General features: G+C 41.1%; 1 protein-coding gene across 2 annotated transcripts in view; it reads right to left on the bottom strand.

Moving 5' to 3' along the window:
- Nucleotides 1-561: 561 nt before the first annotated feature.
- LOC119548856 (AF4/FMR2 family member lilli) overlaps nt 562-21,275 on the bottom strand; it is a 77,171-nt gene continuing 56,457 nt past the window's right edge. Inside the window, exons 1-10 of one of the 2 annotated variants that reach the window (XM_037856482.1) lie at nt 9,890-10,650; nt 7,922-8,714; nt 7,061-7,476; nt 6,936-6,992; nt 3,909-6,872; nt 3,657-3,848; nt 3,485-3,565; nt 3,104-3,269; nt 2,894-3,044; nt 562-2,822 (exon numbers count right to left, since the gene is read on the bottom strand). In XM_037856482.1, the coding sequence (XP_037712410.1) occupies nt 2,686-2,822; nt 2,894-3,044; nt 3,104-3,269; nt 3,485-3,565; nt 3,657-3,848; nt 3,909-6,872; nt 6,936-6,992; nt 7,061-7,476; nt 7,922-8,714; nt 9,890-10,056 (5,124 nt within the window). In that variant the 5' untranslated portion in view covers nt 10,057-10,650 and the 3' untranslated portion in view covers nt 562-2,685. Of the gene's footprint in view, nt 2,823-2,893; nt 3,045-3,103; nt 3,270-3,484; nt 3,566-3,656; nt 3,849-3,908; nt 6,873-6,935; nt 6,993-7,060; nt 7,477-7,921; nt 8,715-9,889; nt 10,651-21,275 lie in introns of those variants that run through there. The other variant, XM_037856483.1, reaches the window with a different exon arrangement.

Raw genomic sequence — 21,275 nt, forward strand, 5'->3', positions numbered from 1 at the left:
ATCAACATCCTTAGCTGCCGTATTCGTTCTATTCAAAGCTGGGATTTTGGCCAGCGCCTTTGATCTTTGACGCTGATAACGCCTACGTTTGGTTCGAAGGTACTTTGGAGATTCGCCAACATAATCAAAAACGTGCTCCTGATTGGACATTGTTTCAAATTCACTTTTAATAAATGGCGAGTGAAAAAACGTGGCAACTAGTTCCAAGAAACGAACGAAAGCGCAAGCGCTGCCAACTTTCGGAGCTGCCAGGCAAATCAAACACTTTTAGGCGAGTTGGCAGCGCTGCAGTATATTTTTTGGTGGCTTACCAACACTGTTCGATAAGCAGTTGGAGTATTTACCGATTTATAAAACGAATTCAAATGATTATAATTAATTTCCTAGTTAATCTTTCTAAAATTCCCTTGGATGAATTCCCCTGAATGAAAGACTACTTTCCAATTCGCTGTATTCTCTCCCCAGTTAACAAGTACAAATAAAAAGTGATTTGAAGTTAAAAAATATCTAAAATTATTTTCAATTTAAGAGCACAGGAAAATAAAACGATAGGAAGATATGTAAATGTTACAATTTTTGATGTTTTATTCGTTTGATTTATCAACTACTGTTACGGTAATTGCATATTAAATTGGTTGTTTCTGTTTGTTGTTGCTTAAACTTTAATAAGTGTACTTGGTTTTAGCTGCGGCTGAATTTAATTATATTTGTACAAAATATATATTTACTTCTAGTTTTTTGTCAATGAACAACTTGCTGTCTAGCATTCATTTTGGTTTTCGCCTCGCTTTTTCCTCCCAAAGTCCAGCTTAAAACTTAATTCTGTTGGTTTTGCTGTTCGATCTGTCGGTTTTGCTTTGTTTCACTACAATAACGCTTAACAAAATATAATTATTAACTATTACTAGGCGCGTTTCGTTTGTTGTTGTTGTTGTTGCTGTTTTTTGTTTGTTGTTGTTGTCGTTTGCTTATTGCTGCAAGTTAATCTTGTCATTTTGAAAAAATTTAACTATAATTTCTACGTCGTTTAGTTTAATTCATCGTGTATATATATAAAAATATATATATAAGTAAGTATATATAATTAGGCATTTAATTAGTTGTAATTTAATTATATGCATGTGTGTGTCCGTGTGTTCCTCTCTAAGTAATTGTTTTATTTACAGCGTTTTAATAATTAACAATACATATGTATGTGTATCAATTTATAATAATTACACTTAGTTGCATTGCACAATAAAATTGCGCACATTCTCCTCCATCGGCATTCTTTAGTGGTAACTTAAAATTTGTCTATAATTTAAAGGTTTGTTTTCGGTTTCATTTGTTGAATGCGAACGCCTTGTTTCCCCAGAACCATTATTAATAATAATTAAATAATTTTCATTTATTTTGGTTTGCTTTCCGTTTTGTTTTTCGTTACATTTTCGCTTTGATTTTCGTAGTTTTTTTTCGATTTCGTATCTGCCAAAAAAGAGTCAACAAGAAAATGCTGTCCATAATATTCCATATCTCTACCATCCCGACCCCATCATATCCCATATTCTGCTGATTGAAATCGGCTTAAAGTAGTTTACAGCATTCACTTTTGTTTTTGGCATTTAAAAATATATGTATTTCTTGTATATCGGCGGCTATATGTACAGCTTATATATCTATTTCATGGGCAAGTCTATTTCGATTGATTTTTAACTCGTTTAAGTCTACTAATGCACTATTAGTTGTTGCGTCTGTGTGAGAGTTTTGAGGCACCCATTATGAATTACATCGAGTATGTTCGGGGACAGGTTGGAGATGGTGTGAAACAAATAAAACCAAACAAAGGGATACATTTCCATATATATATAAATATATATTTGAAATATATATTGTTTTCATTCATGTATTTTGTTCTAAAAACGTGTTGTGATTGCTTTTTAAAAAATTAATTTAAAATTAATAAAATAGTTGCATTAAACATAATTCATATTGAAATATTACAAAGAATTTATAACTATAACTTTTCTGTATATAGGCGATAATATATATGTGTATATTTGCTAACATTTTTCTTTACCAAGGCTGCTGCAAAGCAAAATTAACTAAAACTTAAACAATTTAAAAAGCCGTTCCTCCTTTTTTACTTTACGCATACGAAAACAAAATTCAACTAAAATGTTTGTGTTTTTTGGGGGGCGGGGGATTGGGAAAGGGGGCTGGTTATTTGTTTTTTTTTTTGTTTTGAGCTTACAGACTAGACGTATAGCTAATATAACTTTTAATGTGTGTTTGTTGTTGTTTTTTGTTTGTGGTAATATCAATTAAAACTAGGCATAAATATAAAGCTTAACATGCTTAAAACAATTGAAAATTGAGCATAAGGAAATAAGTAAATGGTGTGCATATACAAAATACATACATATAAAAATTATACATTAATAACAAATCATTTCTTGTTGTTTTTTGTTTCTGTTGTTGTTGTTGTGGTTATCTTCGTTCTGTTGGAAGGTTGTTGGTTTCGATTTCTTCTCTTTCGTAACTCCTTTTCATTTTGTTGACTAACTAAATTAGTAGCTTGTAGTAGATAATAGTTGCTAATTTGGCCTGACTTTCATTTAGACACGTTTGGTGGTGTTTCCGTTTCCGTCGCCGACTCCGTCTTCGTTTCCGTTTCCGCTGCATTTGCGGTTGATGTTGCCGCTGTCGCTACTGCGACTGATGCGTCGGATGCGACACGGCATCCCTGAGCGTCTTGAGGCCCGCCTGAACATACCGGAACACCTCGTGCATGGTGCTATGCAGCGTTAGCGGGCCGTTCTCGTGATCCAGTTTGCGGAAGAAATCTAAAAGATGGAAATACAGATGTATTATTGATAAAAAAATCATGGGTTAAAGTTTCCTATTTTTAACTCACCTATATGATTGCCTGTGCGCACCAAACGATCGGCTTGATCCCACAAATCGTGAGCACCATTCACATAACTCAGATACTCATTCTGCTTGCACAGCTGATTGTGTATATCTTGAGGCACTATTTTGCCTGGCGGCGTATTCGAACCGGAGCCCTGCAAAGAATATAAATGTAATAGGGATCTTTAAAACTTCAGTTGCTTGGGGGACCTACCTGTGAGCCTACCGAGTTCGATGGTGATATGGAGGAAGGCGTGTTGCCGTTGACAATGTCACCCCTGCCAACGCGAAAGAATTCCGAGATATTGGCAATGATGGCGCGACAATTGGCCCTCCGTAGCTTATAAAGCTTCAGCGATATCAACGACTGGCAGCGCAAACTGTTGAAAGGATATAGAAAGAAGGAACAAGATTATTAGCATTTAATATAACCATGATTTCTTGTTTTCTGGATTATGGATTACATTAACAGAAAACCAAGTATTGTTCCGATTCAATTTTAGTATTTTACCCTAATTTTGGTTTCTTTTTTAAGATTTCCGATTGATTATAATAATTGTTTTTAGTAATAAACAGAGCTTAAGTAAGGACCCACCTGAGAATGGCCACTTTGTTGTGCGTTTCGTGCTGCCCGTTCGTTGACTGTTGATAAGGACGAAACTTAGTGGAGATAAATCTGCAAGTTGATAAGAGATTAATGTTTAAGCCTGCTCCTGATTCCGACTCCCTTAATCGTGGGCGCACAAAGGTTGGCACACTTTACTCACTTAATTAGCGACAGGGTGTCCTTGTACATGGTATTGGTGGCCTGCTCGGAGCTGCAACGCTCCATAGCGTCGGCGGTCAGCAGGAAGTAGACAACGGCCTCCAGATACAAGGTAACCTGGTTGAAGGAGTCGCGCTCCGAGTCGGCGGCATGCTTTCGATTGATGGCCTCCTGCAGGAATTGATTGTTTTTTCTACGAGATAAAAGAATGATTTTAATATCTGTAACTCAGAAATGATATTAGGGGAATTACCTAGGATCGTCGCTGGTGTGCTCCATATCGCGATCAAAGTAGGAGCGGTAGATGAGACGCGGGGAAGGCTCTGGCAGAGGAGCCCTTGCAACCGAGACCGCTGTGGCAGAGGCTGTCGTGGCCGAGGGCGGTGTCGTCTGCACAGCCTCGTTGCAGGTGGCGGGCGCCACGGTCACCGTTGGCGGAGGTGGTAGTGGTGACATGGCCAGCAGCTTTTTGGTCGGACTGCCATTCGCAGCGGAGACATCGCCACCAGCAGCTGCCGCTGCAGCGGCATCTTCGTGTAGCAACTGCAGCTTGTCGTAGGATAAACGATCGTGATTGGGCATTCGCTCGTGGTTGTTGGAGGGCAGAAGCACGGGCACCGGTAGCAGTTCCTTGCCCATCTGTATCTGATCGCCCTTTTCCTTTTTCCGTTTCTTTTCCTTGTACGGACTGGAACTGGAGCTGGAGCTGCGCTTCCGCCGGCGACCAGGAGGAGGCTGCTCACGCTCCCGTTCTCGCTCACGTTCTCGTTCCCGCTCCCGTTCTCGCTCCCTGTCCCGGTCGCGCTCCTGCTTCAGCTGGAACTCCTGCTTCACATTGCCGGGCTTGAATTTCGACTCATAGCCGGCGTCCACCTCGGGCTCCGGTTTCACCGGATGCTCGTGCTTGACCTTGGTCGCGGAATTCGTGTCACCACCGGCATAGCCATTGGGCACATAACCCGTATTCGTCGCCTGATCCTTGGGCGTCAGATGGCCATTTTGCTGGGCGGGCGTGAGTTTCTTGAGTCGCATGATGCGCTCTCGCGAGAGCTTGCTAAGATCGATCTTGCATATGAGGGAGGTGAGATGCGGCGTCGTTGTCCGCGCTGGAGAGGCCAGACCGGCGCCCAGTTGCTGCTGCTGGGTGGGCGTCATCCGGGGCTTGGCCATAATGGTGGCAGCGGCAGCCGTTGGTACCTGTGGTGGCTGTGCCGCCGCATCCAACTTGCCCTGCTGCTGCTCCTCCTGCAGGTCAACGATCACAACCTGACCCTGCTTCTTGGCGCCGCCCTCCTTCGGATTGAAGATCCTTGTCAGCGTGTTAATCTTATTCTTGTCACTCTTGGACTTCCGTTCACGCTCCTTCTCCCGCCGTGCCTCATCCTCCTCGCCGCTGCTGCTGCTGCCGCCACCGCCGCCTCCGCAGCCACCGCTCGAAGAGGAGCACTCGGAACTGCTCAGCTGCTGGCTATGCTGACTCATCGGAAGCGGCTTGTAGGGTGGCAACTGTTGTGCTACCGACTGCCCACTTCCGGCCTGGTTTCTGGCCTGATCTTCCGGCTCGCTGCCACTGCTGCTTGGCGAACTGCTCCCGCTGCCCAGCAGCGCCTTCTTTTGCACAGCGCCAGTCTTGTTTAGCTTGACTATCCGACAGTTAGTATTCTGGGTTTCCGTGTCGTCGCTGCTGCTCGTAGAGCTGCTCGATTTCGAACTGGATCCTCCGCTCGAAGAGCTGTCCTCGTCGGAGCTACTGCTGCCAGCATGAACACTTGTGGGCTTTAGGGCGGCGGCGGCAACCAGCACGGGCGTGGCCACCTTCTTGGTGGGCGTGTTGCCGTTGGAGCTGCTCTGGCTGGAATGTTCACGTTTCCTCGCCCTGCTCATGGCCAGCGGTGTCTTGGCCAGAGGCTTCTTGGCAGCCGTCAGCGTGGGACCTTTCGTCTGTGAGCTGCTACCGGCGGATGCACTACTCAGGTTCCCGCTGCCACCGCTCTGCTGCTGCTTTCGGGGTCGTCCACGTCCCTTTTTCACCGTATCCGCCGCAGGTTGGGTTTGAACTGAAACCGCTGAATGATCCAGACCCGGATGCTTGGGCGGTGGCTCATCGTCATCGCTGGAGTCCAGAATGGGGGCACTTGTAACAGGCTTTTTCTTTCGCGGCTTCTTTTGCCTCTGCTTGGGCGACGTGGGTAGCGGCAGGATGGGCGTAAGGGTGACGCTATTGCTCGGAGGTGCCTTCTGCGACTGCGTCGGTGGCACTCGCATAACCGTTGTGATGGCGGCCGGAACACCGGGTAGCTGAAGGGTTTCCCCAGGACCGGGCATGGGCACCACCTCGCCACCAGCCGCACTGTCCGAGCTGGTACTGCCGCTCGAGGAGCTGCCACTGGCGCTGGTCCCGGAATCCGAGAGGCGGGCAGAGATTACCGCCTCCGCTGACTCTCGTTTGATTTTTGGTATCGCTCCTAGTGCCATCTCCGAAACAGCATCGATGGCCTCCTTTTTCACCGCCACCGGTATGACACTCAGGCCACCGCCATAGCGCAATTGTTGCTCCTCGTCCTCATCCTCCTCCTCGCCCTCCTCCATGGCCATGTGATCGTCGTGGATCTTCTCGTTCTTGACAATCGCCGTGGTCACATCAATGGATTCGGGTATGATTTGGGCTCCACCTGGCAGGATGCCTGGCACCTTCATGCTTACATTGCCGGGCGAGACGCTTTCGGAATTCGTTTGATTGGCAGGCTTGTGGAAAAACCGACTCAGATTCCATTTGTTGCTCTCCGTTGGCGAGGGTGTCTTGTTCGAGGAGCTGCCACCGCTGCTCAAAGGGCCACCCGAACCACTTCCTGGACCGACGACTGCATTGGAGTTGACAACGGATGATCCTCCACTGCCGCCGCTGCCACTTCCGAATCCACTGGAGCTAAGCAGTCCGGTTATTGTATTGCTGCCACGGGCAATGATCTCATGCCGATACTTCTTATTCTGTGCCCCATTGGACGTCAGTGGTTGGGGCCGATGCTGCTGCTGCTGCTGCTGGAGGACTTGCGGCTGCTGGAGGGATAGTTGTTGTTGCTGCTGCTGCTGCAGTTGAAGATGCTGCTGCTGCTGCTGGTGGTTGGGATGGTGCTGCAGATCGTTCTTGCTGCTTGACTCGCTGCCCGACTCACTGGAATCGGACTCGGAGCTGTTGCTGCTGTTGCCCGCCGATCGACTGGAAGAGAATCAGGGATTTGGTTTGGGTTTGGTCTTCAATATTCTTAGTAAATTGACTTACCCTTCCTTCTTTCTTTGCTCATCCTCTGATTCAGACAACTCCAGATCGTTTTCCAGGCTAAATAGTAGCGTAAGTATAACAAATTAGTATGGAAATGAAGGTATACCCTTGAGAGGATGTCTTACCAAGAGTCTTGCTTCTCCAGCGAGTGATTCTTTTCCGTTTTAAGCGGCTTGGCCAGTGCCGGCGATGTGACCACGGAGGCTGCCTTGGGCGGAGTGGGTGGCAGTTGATGCAGAGGCGCCAAAGGCTCAATCACCGACGTCCTCCCACCTGTTGCTCCGCCCAGGGGCAGTTGGCTGGCCTGTGGCGGTGTCGTTAACAGCGGGGCGATGGGCGAGGCAATGGGCGCAATGGGCGGGAAAAGTGACGAGGGATCCGAGGAAGGCGGTGAGCCGATCATATCGATGGCATATTTTTGTTTATTGGGTGCCGTCAGGTTGTAGTTTTCGCGCGTTGGCGCATGCGGCGTGGCCGCTATGGGATTGAGACCTTTCACCCCGAAGTTATTTTCTATATCGCTGAATATCTTGTTGAGAATCTGCGGCAGAGAGTGAAAAGAAAGAATGGTTTATATAAAATCACAAAACTTTTAAAGGTTGTAAACGATGCAGCAGCAGAAAAACGAACAAGGATCTATTATATATATATATAGATATTATCAATTTGATGTACCTATAGGAAGTCATTTGAAATCTCTACGCATTCCATGAGAAATGAGTAATACCCGTGTAGCCGCTGCATCGTTTACAACCTGTTTCTTATCACAAAACTTTTAAAGGTTGTAAACGATGCAGCAGCATTCTGGCAGTGAAGGAATCTCAAAAAAAAATTATCGAAATGGAACTAGATGATATTTTAAGACACCTAATGGAGTCATTTGAAATCTCCAAAGATTTCTTAGGCATTTCATCGGAAATAAGTACTACTACTAAGGGCCGCTGCATCGTTTACAACTTTTTTAAGCAACTTTTTTATAATCCTACCTCCGGTGGTGGGGGTTGTTGTGGACCCGCTGCAGGTCGCTTACTGGCCGCTGGCGGTACAAACCGACCGCCGGTCCCATTGTGCAGCGCTGGAGGTAGTGGCCCCAGAAAGGACTTTTCCCGCCCGTTGGGCATCTGGGTGGATAGTGGTGGCCCCAACGGCGTGCTGCTGGCCGGGATTCCGCCGCCGCCGCCGCCGCTGGCATTGTTGTTTGTGGCGCTGGACGAGTTGCTCAAACTGTTGCTTGAACTGGATCTGGGCGGACCGCGGGGCGGGGCCATGCCACTACTCGACGGTATGTCGTTCTTCATGGGCTGCCCCGGATAGCCACCGCGACCATTGTACGGCGGCTTGTTGTCCGCCTGCTTTAGATATGTCGGCGGTCGCTGTTGTTGCTGGTAGTGCTGATGTTGCTGTTGCTGCTGCTGCTGGCCGGGCAGCGATGAGCCTGCCGATGCGGAATTGGACCCTGCTGCTGAGGAGGAGGCGTTGGCGGATGCGGATGCGGAGGAGGGTGAATGTCCCAGGTTGAAGGCACCTGGCGGCGGCAGTGGCGCCTGCAGGCGCGGATTGCCTGCGCCGGGCGCACTTCGACTGATCCCCACCGTCTGGTTATTGATGTACACCCGCGCCTCGACGAACTCGCCCAGGGCGGCGGTAATCTCCGCATCTCCCTCGGTCAGCCGCCGTGGCTCCGCGAATAGACTAGTCTCCCGATCGTCGATCTGTATGCCCTGCTGTCGTTCGATTTTCTCACGCTCACGTCTTTTTCGCCGCTCGTACTCCTCCATGCTGCAAAAAATATTTAGAATGATTATTTTAATATGGTAAAAAGGATATTACTGCCTTTTATTTTGTTTAATTTTTCTTTGATTTTTGTTATCCATTGTTTTATTTTTTTTTTTGGGTTGCAGTAACAGTAACAACATAAATTGGAACAGCAAACAAACATCACAGGTAATACAACAACAACAACAAACATGAGGCGTACAAACAGCTGAAATTTTTAGAGGTTTCGCCCAGGACAAACAGTTTGTCATGCATTGCGTGCTTGGGTTCCTAGGTTCAAATGGGCAAAAAGCATTTTTCGGCTGATACTTAAAGAAATTTTGTTAGTATCCTCTCTTTGTTTAGAAAAATGGGTATGGCTATTATTCTTAAATATAATTTTAATTTTCGGTGGTCGTCTTAATGCATAATGATGAACCATCCTATAATAAGTAAATATATTACTTAAATTTTACTCGATCGATTGAATAAAATGTTTTCCACTTAAGACCCTGGCTCAAATGTATTGCTTATAAGCTTAGGGTGGGGCAAAAGCGACCTTAGGTTAGTAATCGCATTTGATCTTCCTATTTCTTGCTATAAGTGTTAGTTTATTATTATTATTATATTTTATTTTACTACAAACTTTATAATAAACTCGAACGATTGAATCAATTACGCAATTTAAAATACACATTATTAAAACACTTTCTTTTCTTACATAATATTTTTTCAATGCATTTTCTGACACCTTTATAACATTAAGGGAATGAACCTTCATCCCTCAACCCAGTTGCGTTGTCAATATTTGACCCATCCTTGTGGACATGGGTGTTGTTAGGTGTCAACAGTTTGACAAGCATACGGATAGGTGTCAACGGTTAGACATGCACACGCACGCAAGCACAGTTTGATGGCTTTGAAAAGCTTGGCTTTCCTATTTTTTTTTTGTTTTTAAGGGGAAGCGGGGGACGTTTAAATTGTGCAAATGTTTGCATTTGATTTTGTCTGGTTTTTCAGTCTGTCTAGTTGTAGTGGTGGTGGCAGTGGTAGTGGTGCAGACATGCTTGAGAACACAACAAATATATATGACAGAGGTATGGTATGTGTGTATGAAGAGCGACACAAGAGAGAGGGAGAGACGGAGACGAGGACAGACAGACAGAAATACAGACAATGCAGTGACTCTAAAAACTTACTTATAATTTTGGCTATACAAGTTGTTATTGTATTGCTGTAGTTGATCTAGTTGTTGTTGTTGTTGTTGGGGCTGCTGTTGCTGAAGGAGGAGAATGCTGTTGTTGTTGTTGCTGCTGTTGTTGGTGTGGTGTTGCTGTTGTAGTTGTTGTTGCTGCTGCTGTGCCATAACGCGCGCTTAGTACAAATAAAATAATTAAATTATCCTCAGCTGAGAGGGCACACACACACACAGACAGACAGGCAGACAGACACACGCACACAGCCAAAGGATGGGAGGGTGGGGGTGGATGGGGACTTTGGGTGTGTGACTGTGCAACTAATCTTCTCCTCTCTTTCCTACTCGCTCTATCTATCTATCTCGCTCGATTGCTCGCTTATGTTATCGTTGTAATTTTGCGACGTTGAAACGTCGCTTTGTTGTTGTTGCTGTTGTTATTGCAATCGCAATTGCAGTTGTTGTTGCTGTTGCCGCTCTTGTTGTTGTTGCTTCTCTTGCTTTGCTTTTGTTTTTGCGCCTGCAACATTTTGGAATCCTGCAGTTTGACAAGCACTATCGTTGTTGCTTTCCTGTTTGTTTGTTTGTTTGTTTTTTTCGTTTCGTTTTTTTTTTCTTCTACGCGCAGACTTTTCTCGTAAATGCTGAATTTGATTTGTTTGTTGGGGGATTTTGATCGTATCTTCTATAGTCTTTTATTGCTTGAGTACGTTGCTAAAAGTGTGGGTGTGTTTGTGTATGTATGAGTAGAAAAAATAAAGTTGCAGTACCTGAAAGAAGAGCAGAGAAAAGAGAACAAAATTAGTTGCCTACTTCTCAGGGCACTTAAGATTGTAAAAAAAAATACCCAAGAAAGAATCGACTTGCTAATGCCCTACAAAAATAAAACTAAGTATAATAATAAAACCTTAATATCTGAAATGTAAAATCTAAAGAAATTTCTTAAAATTCAATATTTTTAACAGAGATTTGAGGGTTCAAACATTTATAAAAATTAATATACCCTTGTTTTGTACATGTTTAAGTATGAAAAGTTCTAAGAACTAAAGCCGCATGGAATCTCCACCAACAGAGGAACGCACAAGTGCTCTGGGGTGGAGCTTAATAACTTGTTAAGTTTTAAAAAATAACATAATTAAAACAGTTTTAATATTTTTTCTTAATAACAGTTCTTTCAAATACAAGCAGATCCCAAAAATCGTTTTGATCCAATTAAAGATACAGTTTTTACAAGTTAAGAATTTAAGCTTCTGTACTTGGGTCCACCCTAAGTACTACACATAAGTACTTGTATCAGGCAGCAGTGAATGTCACTCGCCTTCTCATTATGCAAACGGAAACCCAACCACCCGAACCACCCACATATGACTGCGAGGATTATGGGCGACGCGCGTCAGATCCTGTGTCCTCAGTCCTTAGTCCTCAGTTGTCGCCGCCATTTGGAGAACTTGCCACAAGAACTGGAAGCCGAGAGCCGAGGAACCAAGGAACTGTGGCATCTGCTTGGCTTGGCTTGGAGTGCAGCGCTTAGATTCACTTAACCCGAGACGATGTCCTTTTGGGCGTATTCTTATGGAAAAATTGCAACTTGAACTAGACTGGCTAGGTAGCCTTAGAGAAAGAGCCTCAAATTTAAAAAGGGCTGAAGACGTTGTCTATAAGCCTTCAGGTAAAAAAGCAAAAATTGAAAGATGAACTTATAAAACAAATATAATTGTTTACATTATTACATGGAAGTAAAAAAAAAATATATAAAGAAATATAATATTCATTTTGTTTTGCCAAAATTTGAGAGAATGAAAACTCTTTAGGATCTTTAACACCAATTAAGAAATGGCCTCTTCTGAGTTCTTGTCCCATACCATTCTTTCTACCGCTTTCTGTAGTATAAACATATTTTCTTTGCATTTCCAATTACACCCTAAACACCCTTTTCTTTGATACATACTCTTCAAGTTTTTTTTTTTGTTTGTAAGAGAAAAAGTACTTTTTATTTATGAATGGAAAACGTGTCAGTTAAACTAATTTTCTGGTCACAAGCGACAGACGCACCCAGATGACCCTTTTTCCCTTTTTGCCCAGTTTGAAAAAGGGGACAGAATGAGTGAGTGAGTGTAGAGTCACAAATCTGTTGGCTTTTGGGCGGCATTCACTTTTTTGTGTTTCTGCAGCTACAATTTATTTGTCTTATAAATTTTGTTAACATCTCAACTGAAGGAGAGCCCAGCGAACAGCAGTCAGAGAGACAAACATTTAATTATTTTATTTCGCAAAGAACTTTTCCAACCCCCACACCCCCAAAACAACAAGAACAGTGCTTGCAAATAGTTTATGCACGTCACCGAAAATAAATGGTAGAGGGGTAAAGAAAAAGCTTGACAAACTTTCTGATGCTGGCTTTTCTGCTGGGCCGCCTTTTTGGTTTCCGGCTATTGCTTAATTTATATGTGTATATGGTAGGGCTGACAGTCCACAGTTCAGGGCAAAACCACCGAACTCATCCACCGAACCACCCGAAAACCCATCCGAAAACCTTCCTCATCCTCTGTGGCCGCTTTAATGTGCGTCCATTTAATCTAAAGCTACTATAATTTGTCCTTTTCTGTGTGTGTGTTTCAGTTTGTGCGTTTCGGCTTTTTGTATATTTGCATTTTGACTTTTGCTCTAGAGCCTGGGAATTGCAATTCCATTGGTGGCTTTTATAAATTATTTTCACAGAGCATTCAAATAGTACGCAAGCGGTACTAATCTGAGGCTTAAACAGGTTGCGAAAATACAAACGTATTTGGTTATGGTTGAATAATCTAATAAAAATAAATAATATTCAGGATGAAGGACTATCTAAGTAGGGGAACAACTTTTTGAACTAATATATACTCTTAAAATAATATTTCTAGAAGATAGATTTAAATTTTTTATTTGACTTTAGTTTTAGCTTCACCTCCTATTTTTTCCTCTTAAAATAGGGTTTACATAGAAATGTTGTATAAATTTTGCAAATAAGAAATTAAATTGTATTCCTAATGCCTTTCTTTTGTATTCTTTGTCGAATAGCCACTCCTGTTTCATCGAACTTTTCACACATGTCTATTTATTTACTTTCTTTATTTTGTACAGCAAATACTGTGACAACCGAAAAGTCTCGAGCCCAAAGTCATATAAACACTGAGGAAAAATCGGACGGATTCTTACTGATTGTATTCAATCACTCGCAGTTTTAATCTTGGGAATTGTATAAAAATATACCACTTTTTTTTGATAACCTAGTTGTTTTGACATTAAATAATAGCATTCTTTATATTTTAGTCAGTAGATTTGATTCCCAGTGCAGGCTCCAAGCGAGTCGAGTTCACACTCAAAGGCACCTCTGACGCCTGTGTTGGAGGGCATATGTTATGAATTTTATGCAAATATGTTTTCGGAAGAGCAGTCCCCCAACTCCCCAATGGCACTTCCATTTTCCTTGCAAGAGTTTAGCACAATTCGCGACGTTATAAATTCTTATTTGTTTGCCGTTTTCCATTGGGTTCGCTGCTCTATTAACATTTAAATCGTTTTTGGGGGTGTTGAAAAAAAACAACAGAACAAAAATCGTCTGGGTTCGTTTCTCATAAGTTTTTTTTAAGAGTAAGAGGGCATTTTTCTATGTTAAGAAAAGTTTCAGCTACAAGTGTTGATCAAAAAGTTAAGCCACTTTTAACTTGTTACAAAAAGAAATCCGAATATGTTTTTGGTTGTTTCGTTAAATCTTAGTTAGTTAATATACATATTTGAGTTCCCTATAAAAGGTAAAAGTATTCCCCCCACAAGAAAAGTTTTTGTTTGGGTTTCGTTTTGATGATCCTAAACAGGAATCAGGTTCACTTCATTCATGGCTACTGCAGCCTGCTCATCGTGAATCATTTAACAACATGCACAAACATTAAATTACGCATGGAATTCCTTTTTACCGAGCGGAGGAGGAGAGTCCCCCAGAAAGCAAACCCCATAGCCCCCCGACACAGGCAATGGAACAACACACAACACACAAGACACAAGCTCTTGGCATAGAAAATTCAATTCAATTCAGGGGGCCAGGCGCAGGATGAAAACAGGACGAAGGACGAAGGACGAAAGACGAAGGCTGGATGGAAGACCAAGTCAGAAACGAACCGACGAACACATGCGACTAATTTCATATTCATATGCATATTTAGACTAACTACCAGCCGAGGGAGAAGGTGACTGCAATATACAGGGGCCGAGAACCGAGAGCACAAGATGATGACGTTGGGATGGCAAGAGTGGGCAAGGATATCACCAAGGAAAGCAAAAGGCAGTCACTGCACACATTGGCACGCCTAATTTATAACACAAAAGTCTACTTAACTCCCCTATGGAAACTACAAGCAGAGACGCCGCCACTAAGCCGCCAACTGGAGAGGTGAAAATAGAAAAAAAAAGGAATCCGGATAGACCATTACGGGTTGACCGAAGCTTGGAATACCCATGATCCATGATAACCTCTTTTGTAAAAGATGTACATAGGAAAATCCGCAGAAATCTAATAAATTCAAACACCATCTCAACTTTCAATTAATACATATGGAAAGGTTATATCGATAATATAAAACTATAAGTATACGAGTTCTAAAGAATTCGCGTTTTGATGTTCTTTAATTTTTGTACGCTCAATTTATTTTTAAAGAAGCAACAGTGTTGTGTTAGCATTGGTATTAAAAATAGATTTAGAAATACAAAAGTTTTATTTTCATATCCTAAAGAATTCGCGTTTTGATGCTTTTTAGTTTAAATTATTTTAAGGAAATCTCGGTGTTGTGTAAGCATTAGCATAAGAAAAGAATTATAACTATAAACACAAATAAAATTTTTATTTTCAAATGCTAAAGAATTCGCGTTTTGATGTTTCCCCCATCCTTAAGCCCGATAAATTTCTTAGAGCTGGTTTATATATTGGAACTAAGTGTTCTTTCAATATCATCAATCTTTTCGCTTTAAAATGTCCTTGTAAATTATAACACCTTTGACAAGGGTATTTCCACAGCGAAGAGTAAGCAGATAGCTAGAGTGGGCAGTATAGTAAGTTGTGAGTGGGGGGGATGAATTATCCCCATTTTGTTGGGCAGTGCATAAACAAAGCCAGGTCTGCTTTCCTCGGAGTGTGACTCCGGGGTGTGTGTGTGTTGGACAGGATTTATTATCAAATGGGCGCCATAGACTAACGACCATAGCCACAGTCGCTTTACCTCACCGAGTGTCCTCCTCCACCTCCTCCATCCTGCCGCCCCATTTCCCAACATTTTCCACAATTTCCCACCATCCACATCCTGGCCTTTTGGATGGCACACCGAAGCACAGTACTTTTGTATGTCTGTACAAGCAGAGTCAACAAATTTTATGGTAGTCATTAAACTTTCTTTCAGCAAAGCGCCTCAAACTCGAATCCCAACTTCGACTCCACTCGGTTTAGGTGGGTTAATTTATATCTTTAAGGTCTTCCACCTGCTGAGACAGAGAAAGAGAGTGCAAAGCAGATAGTTTGTCTCCCTGGGCCAGGGGTGGAAAATTTATTTAATTAATTTGTGCAGTTTAGCCTTCGCTCGAGTGTAAAATCAATCTATTGGCTGAACATTTTAATGCCTTAAATATTGGAAATTTAATTTACTGTGCATAGCAGGAGAAAGATACTACATATCAGATCCTTTTTATAAAACACTCAATGCCATGTTTAATAATTCGGAAAAGTCAAGTTGTTGTCATTTTAATTGAACGCTTTAACCTTCTGTTGACAATGTTGCAACATTGGACATATTATTTTACAAATAAAACGACAATTTGTCTTTCAATTAGCCTTGATTGAGTTGATTCGAATTGCCTACTTTTTTGGGCTGCCAGCAGTTTCCAATCAATTGCATATGCACACGCATTTGACAGGTGAGTGGGTTGGTTAGGCGAATGCTGCTGCTGCTGCCTTCTTTCCTGTCAAGTTGGTTCAATTTCCATCGGTATATACATATAGATATATGTATCTACGGAGTATTATCTGCACATGCAGCGTTTATCCGGACACCTTGACTTGTCCGGTGGTCCCAGCTAGCTTTCAAATACAAACAGCCAGCCAGCCGGGCTTTCATATTGATGCTGACGCATATTTCCTGCTTCATTAACAGCGACGCCGCCATAAAGTATGCTACCGTACGACGATGGGGATCTAAAAAAAATATATATATAAAAAAAAAGGAAGAGAAAACTGCAATGCGTTCCAGCCCAGCTCAGCTCCTCTTTTTGCTCCTAATTTTATCGTTTTTTGTTCCCACCTGGCGTTGGCTTTTAACGAGACGTCGTCGTCCTAGTTCGAGCTGGGGGACCCCAGCCTGCCTTCCACCTAGTTAAGTCCTGTCACAGTTTTCCCCATCTTGCTGCTCTACGAGGGGTTCCCGGGATCCCTATCCCCATCCACAGTGGGCCTTCTATCGTCTGGCTGCCTTGGTCATTTGGGTTGGTTGCTCCATTTCAGCAGTATGCCATTTTCCCCCATTTCTACCCTGGTTATTAATAACTTTTTCAGTTAAAATTAAGTGTTGCACTCTCGAATAAAGGCTGTTTTTATTTACATTAATATAAATACATATAATAACAGACATCGAGAAAACGCTTTAAGTATCTCAAAGAAGGTTTAAATACTTTAATAACAAAAGTAACACGAGGAATAATAAAAAAGAATAGGCCAACAAAGTTCACTTGGTTTTATTGATCAGTATTATAAGGGATTAAAGATGTTGCATGCGACATTACCTTAATATTATCTGATTTCTATATTCTGTTGCTCTAATCTGGAGATTAGCAAAGCTTGAGATTTTAAATCCAATAGATTTATTTTATTTTAATAAGAGAGTATTTCAAGTTTTCCATTTCTATAGAAAGTTTCTGCCACCTTTTCCCTTTACCCCAAAAGTTCCAGTCTTCAATCTATTCTTTCCACCGTTTTTCGTTATCCTTAGAGCACGGCTGTTGCCTGGACTTGTTTTTGTGTTCGCTGTCCGACGTCTTGATTCGATTAGAATGATAATAGTTTTTGGGATTTAACTTAAATTGATGTGGGTTATACAGTCCTGTTGCCACGGAACTTGCCAAATATACTGATGAAAAGGGGCACAAATAAAAATAGTTAAGAAACTTTATCATTACTGCCGCCTTTTGTGTTGCTTACCATCTGCTTTTTGGGTTAAAACAAATTTCACAGTTTAAAGAGCGGTTTGAGATTCTACTAAGAAGGATGTGCAACATAAAAATTCCATTAATAAAATGGCATAACATTTGCTGCAATTTCCTTCTTCTCCCCTAATCCTTTCTTCTCCCCTGTAAATCTCTCGTCCTTTTCTCTGTGGATCTTTTAGCAAAATTGCACTGGTCGTGTGGCCACCACTGAATCAAGTGCCTCAAATTGCCAGGCTTTTGGATATGAAGGTAACTTTAAACGAGGGGGCTATAGCCAACCCAGCCCACAAGTGCTACCAAATGGCCTAGGGAATAATGTGGGCTGCGCATCCTGTGGTTAACCGCCGGTATTTCTACACTCACCCCAGGATTATATAGCCTAGGTGATATAGTACGTGGATATATGGTGTAATCATGACAGGGAAGCCAAATTGCAAGCAATTTGTGGCTTTTTTATCAATCAACTTTCACGTAGCTAAGCCAAATTAATAAAGTTTTTAATTGAATAAGGTAATAGGGTAGGTTTTTTAAAAATTGTTTTAAAAATACCAAAAAAAAAAGTTTTTTTCAGAAAAAAACACTAACTAATGAATTTATTTTTCAACAATTCCTCTTAGAGATAATCGGATTCCATATATCATCTATATTGAAAACTACCTCCCCATGCCATGTAAACTGAATAACAAAATCGACCCTTACATAACCATTGCTAATATCTTCTATAAATGTTCGTATTATTAATGTTCCAATATAAACAATAAGACAAACTAAAAAGTTTTAAAGTTTTACAGCCTTTTAGATGTAAACAGATTACATATATAATTTATATTTAAGATCCTGTCTATCACTTCAATTTGCCAATGTAAACTGAACCAAAAAATCGACCCTTCTATAAATTTCCATATATTCAATGTTGCAATATAAGCAATACCATAAATTAAAAAATACTTAAATTCCTTTTAGATGTAAAACGATTCCACTTATAATTTATATTGTAAAAACTACGTCCCCATCACTTTAATTTGCCAATGTAAACTGAACCATATAATCGACCCTATCAAAACCCCTGCTAATACCTTTAAGTTCTATAAATTTGTATATAATTAAAGTCCGAATATAAGCAAATCCATAAAGTAAAAAAGTGTTTTAAAACAATTCCTTTTAGATGTAAACAGGTTCCATTTATAACATATATGGTAAAAACTACCTCCCCATCACTTTAATTTCCCAATGTAAGCTGAAACAAAAAATCGACCCTTTCCAAACTCCTGCTAATATCTTTAAGTTCTATAAATTTCCGTGCAATGGGAAAATATCAGGACATGAACCGAACGATTTTCAATAAGCTAGCACGTCCATTGGATCACAATAACGCCCATTTAACCAACGGGGAGAGCAGCTGTGCCAGTACAGGCTAAAACAAAAAACAAATCAGAGAAATTGTTCAAGTGAAATGTACAAAATAATAACAGTTTAAATTGAAATTGCATTGTTGCAAGAACTACAAAAGCGGAGGGGGAAAAACAACAGTGGACCAGTCCGTGTGCAACACAAAAACCCTTGACTCTTTTTTTTTGCCTTCTTGTATTATTATTATTTTTTCCAACAAAAGCCAGTGACGAGCGACAAAAGTTTTGCGGTTGGCAACAATTGTTCGTTCCACTTTTTGTTGTTGCGGGCGCCATATAGCCACTGTTGATTGCCGGCCTACAGTTGGACAAGCACTGCTTAATCAATATGGCGATTTAACTAAAATGGCCAATTTCGATTGCTTTTCAATTTTGGGGGATGGAAAATTATGCGGAAATCAATAGGGGTTTCAAACAAGCTATAAAGGCGATAAAAAGTATGCAACACTGTATTTCTAACCCGACGTTAGTTTTTCACTGCATACTCTTAGATGGCATTAAAAAGTATAAATGGATTTTATCTATTTTTAAAATAACTTGTGAAGGTGTTTAAAAGTATGCAACAATATCTTTCACATCCGAAAATACAAGTAAAATAACGTGTAAAGCTGATTAAAAGTATGCAACAATATATTTCTAACCCGCAAATTCAATAGATTAATTCTGACGTTAACTTTCCAATGCATACTTTCAGATGGCATAAATATTAAGAAATTTTCTGATTTTAAAATAACTTGTGAAGGTGATTAAAAGTATGCAAAAATATCTTTCAAATCCGAAAATTCAAGTAAAATAACGTGTGCTGGTGATTAAAAGTATGCAATAATATACTTCTAATACGAAAATACAATGTATTCATATCGATGCTATTTTTTACAGCATACTTTTAGATCGCATTGAAAAACATATAGTGTTCATGGGGTTTCTTTTAACTAGAAGTATAAACAAGTTTAAAAATTGAATTAAATGGAAAAGTTAAAACAAATAGGATTTTAACTTAAAGAAAATGTTCTCTTACGATTTTTATTCTAAAATAAATAGCCCGTTTTTTTAATCTAACCCCTGACAACTAGTTACCAAATTGTCGCGTAAACAAGGCTAATTTCACCAGCACTTTTTCATCTCAATGAGGCCTAGATGAGTTCCTGTTGCTAACCCCGCTGACTACTGGTGGTGGTTGCCGTGACTACATTTGAAATAAATGTATCTAAAGTTTAGTTGGGAGTTTTATTCTTTTATCTACTGCTCTCCAACATGGCCAACACACACATGATAGTTCCTAGCTGGCGTTTCCACTTCAAGTTTGTCCGTGTATAATCTACATTATATATATCCCCCCTCTCTCTATTTCACAAAAGTTTCACTTTGATAGTTGGGGTAACATTTTTTGGCGCTTTGGGTCTGCCGCCGCCATCGCCGCTGTTTTTGACAACTTACTCGTGCGTCGCGCGACCGTCCACCGCTTGTGCCACGCCCCCTCCATACCCATACCGCTTCAGCGCCCCCCGCCCCTTTTTGAGGCAAGTATGTAGGTATATGTAAGTGTGTATCTGTTATATGGCCGAGGAGATATCTTTGCTTGGTGGCTGCGTTTGGCAACACATGTGCGCGAATCCCTCTGTCGGTCCATCTCCTTTTTATATGTCTGCCTCTTTTTATATCCCCCACTTTCTATATATATCTCTGTTTCTTTCCCGTTCTAATGCCATCTTTTTGCCCTTTGGGCCATTAAAGTTGTCGATGTTACTTTAAATTGTTTTTCGTTGCCCGCTTTTAGGCTCTATTGGGTGATATAAGCGATTTGTGGTACATGTTCTTTTATGGAACTTAATTCAGCTGTCTTCGTGTGGTTAGGATTGGCATGTATTCGGTGTGGTAAGGGGTGCAATAAAAAGGGTTTATTAAAAAGAAAAAAATGCGTTTTCTACTTTGAAATCACTTTTTAAGGCGCTTAAAAGTATGCAGTAAAATAAAGCGTGTTTCATATCCTACCTAGCATACTTTTAGACACTTTAAAAATTCTCAAGATTTAATTAAACATTCTATCTTCCTAACTTAAATTCAATCAAAAAATTTAAATTTTAATAAAAAAAGGTTTATTAAAAAGAAAAAAGAAATTGTTTTTCCTGCAGTAAAGTTTCTTTCATATTCTTCATAAATCGTTGCATACTTTTAGACACTCAAAATTCTAAAGATTTATTTAAACATTCTATCTTCCCAATTTAAATTCAATCAAAGTATTTAAACTTCTGCTCACAAGACAACTTCAAAGCAAAGCAAATTTGTTACCCCAATATCAGAGGTTGATATTATTTGCCTTGCTTTCCAGCCACCTTACGGGCAAATCAATTAACTTAATGAAAACTGTTTAGTTATGCACAAGTGCTGCATTTGTGACTCCATTTGCAGCAGGCGGCCACCAAGATGGAAATCAAAATAATAGGTATGGAAAGCAGATTTTTGCGACCAGTTTACCTGCTGTACCTTATTTATAAATCATGAACCCGAATAATCCCACAAGTGATAGCATTCATATTTAATGCTGTTTTCATTATACACAAATTGTGGGGTGGGGGGTGGGTACATTTATTTTGCATCCCCAACGACAAATGGCAATTTCAAACTCAACTTGACCGCAAATCGCGTACCGATGCCAAAATGTAAGCGTAACTAATTCATCTTGTGTGTCTGTGCGAAAAAGAGACGGCTATAGAGGGAGTAAAAGAGATGGCACTACCGAGACCGAGATAATTACAAAACTGA

Source organism: Drosophila subpulchrella, chromosome 2L, assembly GCF_014743375.2.
Source record: "Drosophila subpulchrella strain 33 F10 #4 breed RU33 chromosome 2L, RU_Dsub_v1.1 Primary Assembly, whole genome shotgun sequence".
Classification (NCBI taxonomy): Eukaryota; Metazoa; Arthropoda; class Insecta; order Diptera; family Drosophilidae; genus Drosophila; species Drosophila subpulchrella.